The sequence below is a fragment of the Pogonomyrmex barbatus genome, unplaced genomic scaffold, assembly GCF_055798465.1.
Source record: "Pogonomyrmex barbatus isolate J1 unplaced genomic scaffold, ASM5579846v1 scaffold12, whole genome shotgun sequence".
NCBI classification, from domain to species: Eukaryota; Metazoa; Arthropoda; class Insecta; order Hymenoptera; family Formicidae; genus Pogonomyrmex; species Pogonomyrmex barbatus.
The window spans coordinates 6,012,305-6,027,937 of NW_028297108.1; the positions used below are offsets into that span (position 1 = coordinate 6,012,305).

General features: G+C 24.6%; 1 protein-coding gene across 1 annotated transcript in view; it reads right to left on the reverse strand.

Moving 5' to 3' along the window:
• Positions 1–1,099: 1,099 nt before the first annotated feature.
• Positions 1,100–15,633, reverse strand: part of LOC105430943 (tachykinin-like peptides receptor 86C) — a 41,350-nt gene continuing 26,816 nt past the window's right edge. Inside the window, exons 3-8 of the mRNA XM_089071363.1 lie at positions 15,115–15,249; positions 12,453–12,533; positions 9,943–10,093; positions 8,657–8,853; positions 4,883–5,010; positions 1,100–2,795 (exon numbers count right to left, since the gene is read on the reverse strand). Of these exons, the coding sequence (XP_088927489.1) occupies positions 2,668–2,795; positions 4,883–5,010; positions 8,657–8,853; positions 9,943–10,093; positions 12,453–12,533; positions 15,115–15,249 (820 nt within the window). The 3' untranslated portion in view covers positions 1,100–2,667. The remainder of the gene's footprint in view (positions 2,796–4,882; positions 5,011–8,656; positions 8,854–9,942; positions 10,094–12,452; positions 12,534–15,114; positions 15,250–15,633) is intronic.

The window sequence follows — 15,633 nt, forward strand, 5'->3', positions numbered from 1 at the left end:
TAAAGTCAGTTAAAGTTTTCTATTGCAAAAATCATCATGTATTGGCAGGTTTATATCGCATGTACTTAATTAATTTTCTAGAAATTATAATGCAAAGCATAGCATAAGCACATAGAATACATATGATAAGACAGCAATAAAAAGTTTTATATAAAAATATAAAATTTTTATATACTTACTTAATTTAATTACTTTTTTTTAATTTTTAAGAGACTAATTAGTGAGATATATGTGAGAATATGTTTTACGATCGATTAATTCAATATTATAAAATATATCGTAATAATCTATTTAATAAGATCTATATCTTCATTCGTTATTAAATTTTTTATTATGCAAGAAATATTTTATATTATTGCATATTTATAAGAACAAGCTTACAAACATCGATAATATTAAATAATATTAAATTGTAATTAATTTAATAATGTAACATTATAAAATACTATTTTAAAATCAAATAGTAATCGATGCGATTACTATTATAGATAGTTAAAGAAACGGTATATATACAAATTTATACAGAAATATAATGAAATATAAAATATTATTAAATGATCTGAGAAGTTTTTATTTATTTATATTGTGTGAAAGTTCCATATTCGCTCATTAAAATATTTTATTTTTTACCAATTTAAGCTTAATAACTTCGAAAAAAAGTATTTTCGTCAAAAGGTAAAATGCTGCCCAAGAACCCTTCTACCTTGATCTGGTGTCACTGGTCTTGTCCCTCCGCAATAGATTTTGACATTTCACAAACATACGTATCGTAGCAACCTCGGAGAATAGAGGCACAATAAGAGATAGTATTAGCTCGTAGGAAGTCGAGTGAAAACGACAAACATGATGGAAGTAAATCGTTCAAAGCACTCTGTGTACGATCTCACGTGTACGATTAAATAGGAGTTTGAAATGAATGCTTTACGCTTAAGGATCTAACATGCTTGATTCCATTATTCTATTGCCAAATATATTATTATTGCAAATATTTGCAGAGGATAATGACTTTCTCGAAAGTAATATTCTTAATGGTTACATGGTTAACATTATGTTTAGCAGTTTATTTAAAATTCTTTAAAATTTATTACTTTTTTTTTATATGTGTATATATGTACACATAAAATATAATTTACAAATGATTAATATTATAATAAAGTTTTTTTCTTTTCTTTATTGTAAAAAAAAATATTAATTTATTGAGATGAATTTATATATGTTTCTCTTATAAGTTTGCGTATTTGGTTTGTAAACTTATCGTACGATATTCGAGAACATGTTTCCTGTTTCTGTGAAATAATAATGGAAATCCGTAAGTAAATCAAGTTTAATTTAATGTTATTCCTTGTCACGCCATACATGAATATATTCACTTCTGGAATGTAGAGCTATTGTTTATATGTCTGCATCCTGAAAGCACTCATTCCTCTCGTTAACTTTTTTAAACTATACATTCTAGCGCATCTTCAGTTTAATTTAGATATGGCGATTATATTTTCCATTAATTAATAATTCAAGAATTTTCTATATTTACTTAAAATGTATTGCAAACTAATTTTATAATAATAGGTAGGAATAAAAAAAATTACAACTAGTATTAATAATACAACTTTAAATAAATTTATTACATAAATATCATATATATAATTTTATTACATTTTATATAATAACGTAAATATACTCAAATATTTCTGATTTTGTTTATCTTAAATTTAGAATTATAAAAACGAGAATTATTAAATGAAAAAATAAAAAAGAATTATTAAATGATAATAGATATTATTTTATTAAGATACTAAAAAGAACTATCTTAAAGCTACATAAATTTCAAATAATTATTATTTTCTTTTTAAGCATTATGTTTTAGCGTAGCATAATTTGCCGTCGAAACTTGGAAATTTACTTAACGAACTTTCCCGCGCGTTAATGAGTCTAATAATTTTGCATATAAAATGTCATATATAAAATAATAATAAGGAAAAATGCATATAGAATGTCATATACAAAATAATAATAAGGAAAAATTGTGTACGTAATAATGTTATTTTTATAAAGTGACATTGAATACGAAATGTCTGTTAATTAAAATGCTTATGCATAAATCACTAAAAGATTTATTTAAAATCCATTGCGGATATAAAATCAAATATTAATAAAACATTAATGAAAATATGGAAAATTTTTATATATTGGAAATTATACTTTTAATAAAAAACATATGTTATATCAAAGAATAATATTTATAAGAAATATTGAAAAAATGTTATTAATAAATAATATTTATAATTAGCTGAACAAATTACATTTATTTTTTATAATATGTACAGAATTTTGTCATAAGCAGTTTTAAGAGATTAAATAATAAAAAATGTTAACATGAATATACAAGATATATTTATATAATTTTACACAAATGACATCGAGTTTTTTTTTACATTCCTTTCGGTCTCATTTATAAGTAAGAAAATAATATTTATAAATAAGAAAAGCGAAAAAGATAAGATAAGAGATATTATGCTTAAACTTATTATTATTAGTCATTCAGCATTTGTGCAACTAGAATTGCATTATAACATTCGATAATCACTTATAACAAAGCTTGTTGTGAACTATAAATATTATGACATCATTTGTAATGTTATTATTATAAATACTTAAATTATATTTAACTCATATTATAGCAACATCTTCTTTAGTTTGAAGCCTCTCGCACATTGTTCGAGGATTCATTTTAAAAGTTTGTACCTGGCTTTCGGCTACGCTTTGTCGCCATCTGACAGAAGTAGATTTAAAACGACCTGGAAACAAAGCGAATGCAAGCTTAAGTTGTGCAGGTTCAAATATTTGAATATAGAATATAAATTTGCATTTGAAAGTAGCATTATTTGAATTTGAATTGAAATTTTTTTTGATCTGCAAATTTTATCTAAATTTGTTAATTTTTGAAGAATAGAAGAAATAGATTTATAATATTATATTACAAGTAACGACACTGTACATACAATACTAGAAAAATAATTTCCAACAGCATTTTCTTTGATTACCGAATCGTAAATTATGATGATTGAAGTAGGAAACAAATAACAAATTGATAATGTTTTACACAAATTGGTTTATGTTTTTGTTCAAGGAAAAAACTTTAATCATTTCTTTTGAACTTGAAAACCTTTTTAGAAAACCTTTTTTGATCTAATCTCTAATATCTCTATATAAATAAAAAAAATGAAAAAATCTAGAAACACTATTAAATCTATTTTATGTGAAATAAATTAGAAATTTGAACAGCATAATTAAATTATATTGATATTGTTTCTATCTATTTTGTAAATATTAAATAAATATTATAATTATCGTTTACAAACACATTGTTTTGCTTGTATCATTCTCAGACTATACTGCATTTTGTAAAATAATATTGCTAATTTATCTCATATTTTGGATTGAATTATCAAACTAGATTGATACGTCTTTTTAGAAAATTAAATATATCATTGCGCACTTTCTATAACTTAAATAAGGACAATTTCACATTAAGAATAATGACAAGATTAAGTACGTCTTTTAACCTAGAAGCTGAAATTCCACGGATAGTTGACGTATAAATATAGCATGGTAATTAAAATTCAACGTTACTCTGAGATTTTATGATAACATTTTTCAACTTACACTTGATGCATCATATGCTAAATAAAGCATGCGAAATATTTCTCATAGATACATGTATATAAAAATGACCATTTTTTGCTATATAATGAAAATATTTCAAGCATGAAAAGGAAAGAAAAGAAAATACAAAAAATACAGAAAAGAAAATACATCACATGAATAAATTATTGAGAACGTGTTTTTACTCCATTTTATTAAAATAAATAATAATTATAAAATATAAAATACAAGAAAGAATAGTTTTCAGAAATAAGAAATAATAAAACGATCTATGTACAATTATCATTAAATCTTTTAGTTGTGTGTTTCATTATTGTTGAAAATATGATATTGTTTTAAGAACAAAAAATTTGCTATTTTACATTCAGATTTTACAATGCCTGGATGTTTTATTACTATTTAATATTCTAGAATAATCTAAAAAAGTGTATATTCTTAATGTTTAATTTCCCAAAATTATTGTTACTTAATTTTATATTTATCACTATTGTATCTATCACTTTATTTTTTATTATAGCAAGAAAAAATACGGGAAAATAAAGAGGAATATTCTTGAAAAGTTCAAATGTCATATTTATCGAACACGCTTGAAAAGTGCTGTTATTTATATTTCGACTATTTTATATATTCATTTTATTTGTATTAATAAATTCATCTCATTGATTAGCTTGTGCATATGAAGGAGAAATGGAATTAAAATGAATTAAATGGAAATCTTGATGCAATAAAAAACATTCTGTTTTCAAACAGATGAAAAAAAAAATGAAAGTGTTCGCAGTTGTGAACAAGATAAACTCAGTTAGACGAGATACTGAACAAATCGATACTGTCTATCTGACGTTTTGGATAAAATAATTTGATGATTGACTCTCTTCGATTCTCTCTTTGTTAGATTCGCAATTTCTATACCTGTCGAGCGCGTCAAATCATATCAACGAATCTATCGTCTATAAAATCTGATTTATGTCTCTGCAGTGTTATATAAAATAAAAGAATCTGTAAGATATTATTAGCAATAAAAATAAATATACAATTTTGCTTAAATAAGATTGTTAATATTTTCTTGATATATGAGGTATTTTCAAACTATCTACTATTATATTCTGTTCGAGACAATGGATATTTCAGTAAATCATAAATTCAATTTCCAACAGCTTTCTTATGCAAATCATAAAATAAAAAATCCAAACCCGATTATTTATATCTATTCAATACTTACCAGAATTACATGGTATGAGGTCTGAACGTTGAAATCCCGCTAATTCTTGTATTTCGTGAGTTTGTACGTTTGTCCGATCTATCATACAGCAGCATTTACATATTACCAATTCAAAGTAAACTCGAAATCTGTAACAATTATTGAATATTCGATAATACGCGTATTTTAGTTGTATTTGTAGACAACACTTCAGTCATCTGATTAACCAGATCGAAACATATTTAGGCAAATTATCGATTTTATATATTTTTATATATAAGACAAAGCGGTTTGCACACTCACATATGAGATTCACACAGATGAGATTCAACTTAAATTGGAAAAAGCGATTAAGCAAGAATAGTACTTCAAGCTCAGATCGAATAATAACAACTCTTATACTTCTTTTGTTTAAAAATAGAGTTAACTAAAATTTTCAGGCAAAGCTATAAGAGATCCGTAGTATGCTATTTATAATACATTCTTTGCCATTATTCTTTATATCTATAATTTTTAGCATATCGTTACATAAATTTTCATGTCTTTCTATTTACACTTTTACATTTCGAAAATTATTCATTATAATAAAAATATAATAAATTTTAATATACAAATTATTCATATCTGCCTTTATTATTTCTGCCTTTATTATTTATGAGTCTCTTATATTGAGATTGGCTATAATTTATCATAAGAAAAGAATTCCTAAAGCTGTTTTTATTAAAATAAGTCTTTCCAATTTTTGTTATAGAAATGGTTAAAGAAAATTATTTTGAATTATTGATGTAACGTAAACAATAAGTAAAATTTCGATCTTTATAGATATAATTCGAACAAACGATCTGTTTTCTTATCTGATTTGAATGTTGACCAAAGTCTCGACAGCTCGTTTATAACACTGTAAGAGAGATATGGTGAAGTTCTGTTTTTTTTAATAGATAATACATGAACATAATGAATATGTATATGAATATATATAAATATGAATATATCTGAATATATATTTCTGAATACATACGGATATATCATAACATTATTATTAGATTATAACACATACTGCAAAAGCAATTATTATTGTAAAATTTCATCTTGTTTTTTAATTTTATCAAAATACATATTATTATTGAAGTCTTGATATTACTTAATCAAATAAATTTCAAATTACATAAAATAATTATTTGTGTAATACGAAACTTAATAAATTAGTTATTTATTTTAAAAAAGCAATTTAAAAATATAAAAAAATTATATTTAAATTAGTATATAAATTATTTGCGTTGATATAAAAATATAAAATTACTATGAAAAAAGATATTTATACAAATTACATAGTATTTTATTAATTCTATTCGTCTCTTTGTAACTATAAAGATTATTAGTCATTATTATTTTAGAATGCATTTCATGCATTTAATATGCGGGTTCAATTTGCGAGTCAATCGAGTATAGTAAAACATCAGAAAATATGTAGTTAATGCATTTTTTTCGTACAGAATGACATTTCATGGTGTCAACGTCAACGATGTCCGTTTGTGTTATTTCGCGTTTGCGTCATGTTATTTTAATGGATGATAATTGAATTTATGTACAAATCTCCGATGAATATTGCGGCAACTATGCGGCCATCCTTGAGTATACAATGATGGTGAATGCAAATGTTATGCAGAATATTATCGCGCTTCTGTTGCGCTTCTGGAAGACGTCAAATCTCAAATTTAATCAATTCACCACTGCGACAAGATGCTAAGTCTTAGAAATACATATATATGTATATGTATATATATGTATTTAATGGAAATGCGTTTCTCTACTGTCAAAAGTCAATTAGATATGGCAAAATAAATATTATTTCTAAGATTTTTAAAATTTTAGAATTTTATTTTAATACGTGTGTGTGTGTGTGTGTGTGTGTGTGTGTGTGTGTGTGTGTGTGTGTGTGTGTGTGTGTGTGTGTAAATATATATTAAAAATATTACAATTTTAACATAAATTTAACATTTAATTATGTGCTAAAATTCATGATCAAAATATTACAATGCCCATTAATATTTTTCTTTCTTTCTTAATAAATTAATAGTGTTGTTTAGACGATTGAAGACGATTGTTATCTTACCAAAATGTTTATAATTATGTATTATTTAAAATAAATTATAAAATTAATATATAAATAATAATTATAATATCAATAATTTTACTCTTTTTTTTTTCTTTATTATTTCCAGCTATTATATAATCTAATTATAACACGCAATAAAAGTAGATTATTGGTGATATGAACAACAAATTATCGGATATTTAGCCACTAATAGGGTCGTTTAAGGATTAAGTGATAGCAAACGATAATAACAAGATTTCTTCTGAATGCAATAGAGATGAAAGATATCTGATACTGACGATCATGTTGCGTCTATCAGACATGATTAATTCTCAGAATAAAGAAACAGGTAGAATATCCTCTAAGCGAAGTTAGACTGAATCGATTTGCGAATGTAGAAATGTATAATTAGAAATGTATGTCTATAATTAGAATGTAAACTGAAACTCTCTGTGGTTAACCGAGAGATCGATGTTCTCGCATTATTGATTAGGGAATGTTGTTACGAAACCATTGAATGACTCGTATTATTAAAATTTCATGTAAGCTTAAAATCATTACTAAAATAACCATTATTTGTCATGACATATCTGACAACAGAGAATACAATAATTATTTCTGAAAAGAATTTTTATTTTTATTTTTAGTTTAAAAAAACGTCAGAAATTATTAAGATATAGATTACTAAATATATTCCTCAAACAAAATAATTAATTTATAATTTATGCTCATTTCAGAATAATATTAATTCTATCAAATCAATAAGATCATATAATATATAATTTTAGGCAAAAATTTTCGATAAAGTTTCAAGGTAAGAAGTTATGTTTTTGATAGCGTTAATCCCGAACTTCGACTTTATCCCTTTAAACTCTGAGACTACTTTATGTAATCTCGAGAGTTGTTCAATTTTTTAAAGTATCATTTGATTAAATGTTACCAGGATTTGCGTAAATCTCATCTAATACGTATGATTAGGATTCAGTTTAATGCTGACGCAAAAGCTCGACGGATGTACTTTTATTTTATACGCTATGCCGTTAATCTCATTGCAATTCTATTTATATTGCAATTCTATAACATTAATTACGAATTTTTCTTCGCTCTTTTAATTTAATACTTTTAAAATAAAATAAATTAATCTCTGTATTTTTGGAAAATTATTTCAATATTGTTACATATAATTGAATACATATAATTGAATGTTTGGATTAGTTTTACGTAAATCTTTTTTAATCCTTTTGTGTTTATTCATTATTAATTCTATTATATAAAATAAATATTTATTAACAGATCTTTTAATTGTTTTAAATTCATTTTAAGACATGACAACTTATGCTAGAATTAAAAAAGAATTTAATTTGTAATTATATATATATATATATATATATATATATATATATATATATATATATATGTGTGTGTGTGTATATACTGTGTAATTAAAAACCTATTTAAGAATCAGTATACAGCAGAATATATATAAAATATATATTGAAATAGATATACATCAAAATACGCAGTATAAAATTACAAATTAAGCTGAAATTTTTACACGAATTATATATCGTCCAAAAAATTAATTAAAAAGTATATATATACTTATATGTAATATTAATGTGTGAAAATCTTTTTTTAGAAAAAACTGTAATTTTTTTATACATAATGTACATTCTTTATTATAAAAAATAATACGATACCTGTTATTCATCCAGTAATATATAATTGGATTTACCATAGAGTTGGACATAGCGAGCCAGTAGAAACCTAAATATACATGTTGCACATAACTATTTTCTGCAATATGACGATGATGATACACAAAGATGAAAAATCCCTGATAGGGCAACCAACACACCGCAAATATTGTCACCACGATAATGAACATCTTTACAACCTGCAACAAATTATGAAGAGGAATATTAAAAGATAATTTAACATTATTATATGTTCTTTCTCTGGAGTTGATAATATTTTGATAAATTTGAGATTAATTAAATACGTATTATTTAAAATTACATGTAACCAAAGTATTAAATAAATATGACAAAGAGAGAGAGAGAGAGAGAGAGAGAGAGAGAGAGAGAGAGAGAGAGAGAGAGAGAGAGAGAGAGAGAGAATGAGTGGTATTTTGACAATTGCAAATATCATTGTTTGTAAAAAGCAATTATTCGCACTTAATTTCAAAACTTATATTTAACAATGTTCATTGTAGCGTACTTTATTAAGCAACAGTCATCAAGGAGAATGCTTAATAGAAACTTTTGGCTTAAAATTTATGCTTTAAGGTTCACATTCGCAAGTAGTTATTAATTTAACGTTGCCAAAAACAAGTCTAATATAAAATAAGGCAGTTCATTTGTGTTATTGAAAATATTTTTTGTTTGATATTTTATGTTTGGTTGAAGTAGATAACTGTGAAAACATCTGATTTGCAAATGAGCTTTTGATAAAATTGTGAACTGTTTTATAATTATAATACGACGACGATCTACTTTACAGAAAAAGAGAGAATTTCAAGATTTTGCAAGTAATTAAAGAATTTCGACACGAAAATTTCCTACATTACTTTCTATAATGATTTGATAATTTCCTTGATCTTTTTGTTTGTTTCTTTTTTTTCAAACCTTTTGACATACATTTGTCTTTTCAAAGAAATTTGAAAATCGTTCGATATTCTTGCACTATATACAAAGAAATATCTTGAAATTATCTTCAATTTTGCGTATAACTGTTTATTGGTTTACTGGTACACGTTTTGCTTATTACTTACGTTAACGTATCAAGATATATTACTTATTATTATTATATTACTAATAATATCTCAAGCATCTTATTATTAATATATTATAGCATCTTATATTTACTATATAACATATTATTATTATTATATTACTAATAATATCTCTTATTATTATATTACTAGTAATATATCAAGATATATTACTTATTATTGACAAAATATGAAAGTCAATCATTAACATACCTTGCGTTTAGATTTCATCGATTCTTTTTGATAGTGCGTGAGTTCGCCAATAGATTTCGAGCCCCATAACTTTCGTCCCATGCATGTATAACAGATAGCCATCACTGACATGGGAATTAGATACGTTACAATGAGGAAGAGGAGATTGTAGCTGCAGAATAAATGATTTATGTAAAACCATAAAAGATGCTGAGATATATATTAAGACTTATTACCAAGTTTTATTAAACCCGTAACTCGTTTCATAAGATGTGGTTAGACAATTACTGAAGAAACAAGGCAAATCTATCTTTATTAATTGAAATATTTAACTTTACAGTGCAATATAATTAAGTAAAATAATTGTCATAAATGGTAAATTGACAATATTTTATTTCTAATTAACATTGAACATTTTAAAACATGTTATGAAAGATTTTATCTTTATATAAAGAATTTGAATTATGTGATTAATCAAACGATATAATAGAAAACTTGGATGATCAAAGTTGTTCAGTCATTTTTAATAAACGAGTTACCTGTTATTCAGAATGCAATCATTTTGCATTGACGTTTATGTTCTTCATGAATTTTAAGAAATAAAATTTTCTCTAAGGAGAAAGAAGTTTTATTAAGAAAGTTATAGCATAATGTTTGATATGTTTGACGTAACAAGTTTGAATCGAATATTACATTAATTATTAGTTTCGTCATTCTTTGCTTGCAATATTTTAAAACTGTTTGCTACGGTTAATACAATTTCGATTTACTTTGTTCTTCCAAAGACTTTTGATTTGAGTTTCAATCTCAAATCTCAAAAGTAGAACGTGGGAATCACAATCGCTAGATAACTTAAATTGCATATAAGAGGAACATTCTGTGAGATTACTCGGGACTTGATACTACGATATACGATACAAAACTTGATTTCCATTTTCGCGTATACAGAACTATACGTTATTTTCAGCCGAGTTTGAGTGTTTTAAATTGTCCTAGCGCGCTATCAGATCCAACAATATTGTTATATCTATTGTTAAATAAGTTTAACTTGGAGCTGTTTCGTAGATATGTAGGAACAGAGATATTCTCTGTATATAAACTTCAGTTGCGCGATGTTCTCTATAAGAGAAGAGAATGTATCGTACTAACGACTGTAAGTTTCTGACTCTTTGACAAATGAAAACCTCGAATATATATATATATATATATATATATATATGTAAAGTTCTGCCTAAGATATATATATATTTTCGACTAATGAATGATGCAACTATAATTTAGGTATCTTCCTTTAGTCAGAAATTAATATCTCTTTCTTAAAATATTTATTATTAAGTTTTGTAATAAATAACTTTGCAAACTTATCAACGATATGCTAAATAAAATAAAATTGGATTAAAAAAAATTTGTATTTATATGATTTCATTTTAGTTGAATATTTTTTTGGGCAGGTTTTAAGAAATGTTTCATATTTTCTATAAAACATTTTTTTGTGACATTTAAAGTTTTTCTTATAAAAGAGAAAAATCTTGAATCTTTTGTTGTTCTCTAAATTAATTTTCTCTTATTTACTGTCCGTGCGGAAAAGTTAGAATGTATTTAATATTGAATATTGAATGTATTTAATATTTTTACATTTTATAACTGTTTCGTATTTTCTATTTCTGTGAGGCAATAACACATACTATAAATTAACTTCGCTAAATTTTGAAAACAACTCCTGTTTATTTGAAAGAGCCTACATTTCATCATGTATTGTATTATATATTTTTTATTATGTATTGTATGAATAAAATTTTCTTGTATTATGCTTTTTCTTCCAACTGTTACATTCGAAACTCATATTGGAAACTCAATTGAAAGTTGATTTTATTTTAAATATTTAGTCGAACTTTTACCTTTATTAACTTTTTGGTTTATCAACATTAAACAGTTCGTAAATCATAAAATATCATTGTATGTAAAGTCTATTGAAAGAAAATAAGCACAAAATAACTGTTTAAATTTTTATGGAACGCATGTTTTGCATGCATTATTTATTATTTACAAATTAATGCATATGCGTTAATAATTTTTCTTAATAATTAATTTTAATTTTGTTTCATATAACATTATACTAAGTTATAATAATAGAATCATTATTTAGCTTTTTAGATTATTTAGACTTAATTGCCAATAAATCCCAATTGAGAGGGACTACAATTCCCATTACGATCGATCGAGTACAACCGTACCAATTAGATTGAATTACTCTTATTATCCCCGATGATATGTTGATAGCAAGTATATAGTAATTTCTAATCCTCTCCTTAGAGCAATCACCGAGTCAATCTTTTTCGCATTTGTAATGGACCGCGATCACGAATTGTTGTTTACAGAGAATTTCTTTCCGCACGCAATCTCACGTTTTTTTCTAAAAAGCGTACAATTCTCTTTTTACATGCAAGTTTATATATTTCTGAAGTTCATTACACTAAAATCTATTAGATTTTGCATATAGGAAATTCAGTAGGATGAAGCTTACTACGTACCAATATTCCGTTTTGCTATGTAAATAAGCACCGTCAGGCCACAGTAAGTAACAGGAGATTCTGGTTGTTCCATTAGAATACCTGTAATTGATTACACGTCAATGTTTTCGAGGAAATTGAAATGGATACGTAATGTTTAAGGAAGATTAATACTCGCTCGACATATCTATTTAATATAGAAATGTATATGCTTCTGGAATATTGATCATTAATCATTAAGAATTGAAAGTTTTATTTTCGTAAAATCTCTTGCATGGATAAAGAGGAACAAAAAATTCCTTGTAGGATCCCAAGAAGAGATACGTTCAGGGAGGAGAATATAAAAAGAGAAACAATATGAGGGTGAAAGCTATTTATATGGAACATTGGCGGTGTGATAAGATACAGAGTTTGAAGATGTTTAGGAAAATGAATTCCATTTTTTTACTAAACTTAATAGAAAAAAATTTTAATAATAATAAAAGTAATATATTACTCATATTATTTAATTTCCATGAAACGCGATTCCAGAATTTCGCGATTGCTGTTTTTTTTAAACTAAAATTATATACAATTACGTTACGTACTTAATAATATTTAACGTTGTTTGCAGTGCGATAAATACATTCATTATTTTTTATTTAAAGAAATTAGTTTTAGCTAAAATTTATAAAAATTATTTATTATAAAAGAAAAATTCAGTTGATTTTGAAAATATTCGAGCGATTTTAGAAACATACGGTCAGCTTTAAAGGATAGGATCGGCTTTAACGAACTGTAAGGCAAATAATATGCTTAGTAGAGAAAATTTCTAAAAGTAGAATAAGAGGAAATTTTGATTAAGTATTTTTCTCATTAAAAACTACATTGAGAAATGAGATAGTGTAAATATAACAACTTTTTTTTAGAAATTATTATCTTCTTTGTTATAAATAATATGTTATCCAAAGCAATCAATATATATTAATTAAGAAGATATATATACACATACATCTCTATATATGTATATATATTTAGAGAGAGAGAGAAAGAGAGAGAGAGAGAGAGAGAGAGAGAGAGAGAGAGAGAGAGAGAGAGAGAGAGAGAGAGAGAGAAATAAGCAAACAAGAACGTTTAGGTGAGAAAAAAGTCATCTTTCTACTGACTTAAAACGATAACTTAAAGCTTTACCTGGCTGCGGGCGGATTATTGATCTAATATATTATCTATAAATTTTATATAAGATTTAAAGATAAAATAATAAATTTAGGACAAATTTATGTTAGATAAATTATTAAATTAAATTGTTTAGTTAAAAATTTTAATTATATGTTTTATTTAATATTATTCCGATTTTATGAGTTATCAATTTGCAACAAAACAAAAAGCATGCTTGCTTTATTATATTATTATAAATTAATTCTTTAACATTCCTATTAATACATATCATTAATACATCATTAATACATATCATTAATACATCTGAAAATGTGATATTGAAATGCGCAAATAAAAAAATACATGACGCATAAACTCATATGCAATAATTTGTGAAGATAAAACCATGTAAGCCTATAGGTGCTTTATGGCTAGTGATGCAGATGACATTATATGCAGGTAGATACGTACAAGCCATGAAACTAAGGCATTGTGATCGAATTATCTGATAAAGGAGATTATAGGCCATGTTTTAATAATAAAACGACACGTTTTAATCATTATGCGTTTAACAAAAGTTTCAAATTTCTGTCATATGAAACATAAAGAATATTTTAAACAAATTATATGTTTTTAAACTTTACTAATATTAATAATATAATTTGGTTTACAATAATCAAAATAATGAGTTTTCAATTATATATATTTAAATTGCTGATGTATTTTTAAAATTATGAATTTTCTTTTTTCGCCGAATAAACATATGTATATGGAAAAAAAACTTTTTGATAACGAGACAAGTAATACCTGAAATAGATAAATTTTTATAAAGAGTATTCACGGAATCAATACGGTATCAATATATAATAATTTTAGAGATTTTTATAGATATACGATACATATTATCATACATACGATACATATTTCATGTATTATCTTTTTTCTTATGATATTACAGAAATTTATATTTTATTTATATTATATTGATATTTTTGTTAAAATTTATCAAGAAATGATATATATGTTTTATATATGCACAAAAATAAAACGAAAAGGATACATAATCTTACTTTAGTTTTTATGTAAACGTCCTATATATATTTTTTTTTTAATTACATTACGTAAGTGATTTGGCTCTATGGCGTGCGATGCATTCTTGTAAACGTGACTAGCATTTCATATTTGCAACGTAATACATTTATTCATATTTATTCAAATTTATTCATATTTTATTTATCACGAAACCTGCCTGAAATGGAAATGCATTCTTCGGAGAATATTCAACGATCTGCTGTATTATAAGAAATGACATGAGATGTATAATATAAAATAACTGACGTTGTTATTGGAATGTATTAATTATTATTTAATATAATACAACAGTTATATTACCTGTTGCATTTTTATTCTATTTATACTTATTTCTCAACTATATATATAGATAAAAATTTAGAATGTTATAAAAAGAAATGAGATATTAAAGTTGAATTGTACATATACACAAGATTAATAAAAAATTACTTTTGCTGATAATTATTATAATTACCTGCGTAATGACGTTGTGGAATATAAAAGGCACGGAATCGCTAGTGCAGATGAGATGCCCCAGATTAAAATTAAAGTTATCACTGTCCTCTTGCGAGACATATGATGTTTAAGGGGATGCATAATGGCCATGTACCTGCAACAAACGACAGAACGTTGCTATTTAATATTTTCTGACAGACTGAAACAAATTATCGAGGTTTATGATATTTAATTTTTTATTATTATCATTTTTTTTTTGATAATACTATTTCGTTTTTGAAAAAACTATGCCTTACATAATTATTAAATGTAATTATTTCAGATTATTCAAGTACAATGTCACATATGATGCATTGTCATAATAATGTATGTGTAATGTATATTTCTTCATAATCAATATAAATCTACATCTGTCTAATAAATGTAACAAAACATTATATTTAATAATATAAAAATAATTCTTAATAAATAAATAAATAAATCTTACATAATTTAATTCCATAATTGATATTAATATATTGACATAGTAAAATAAAAT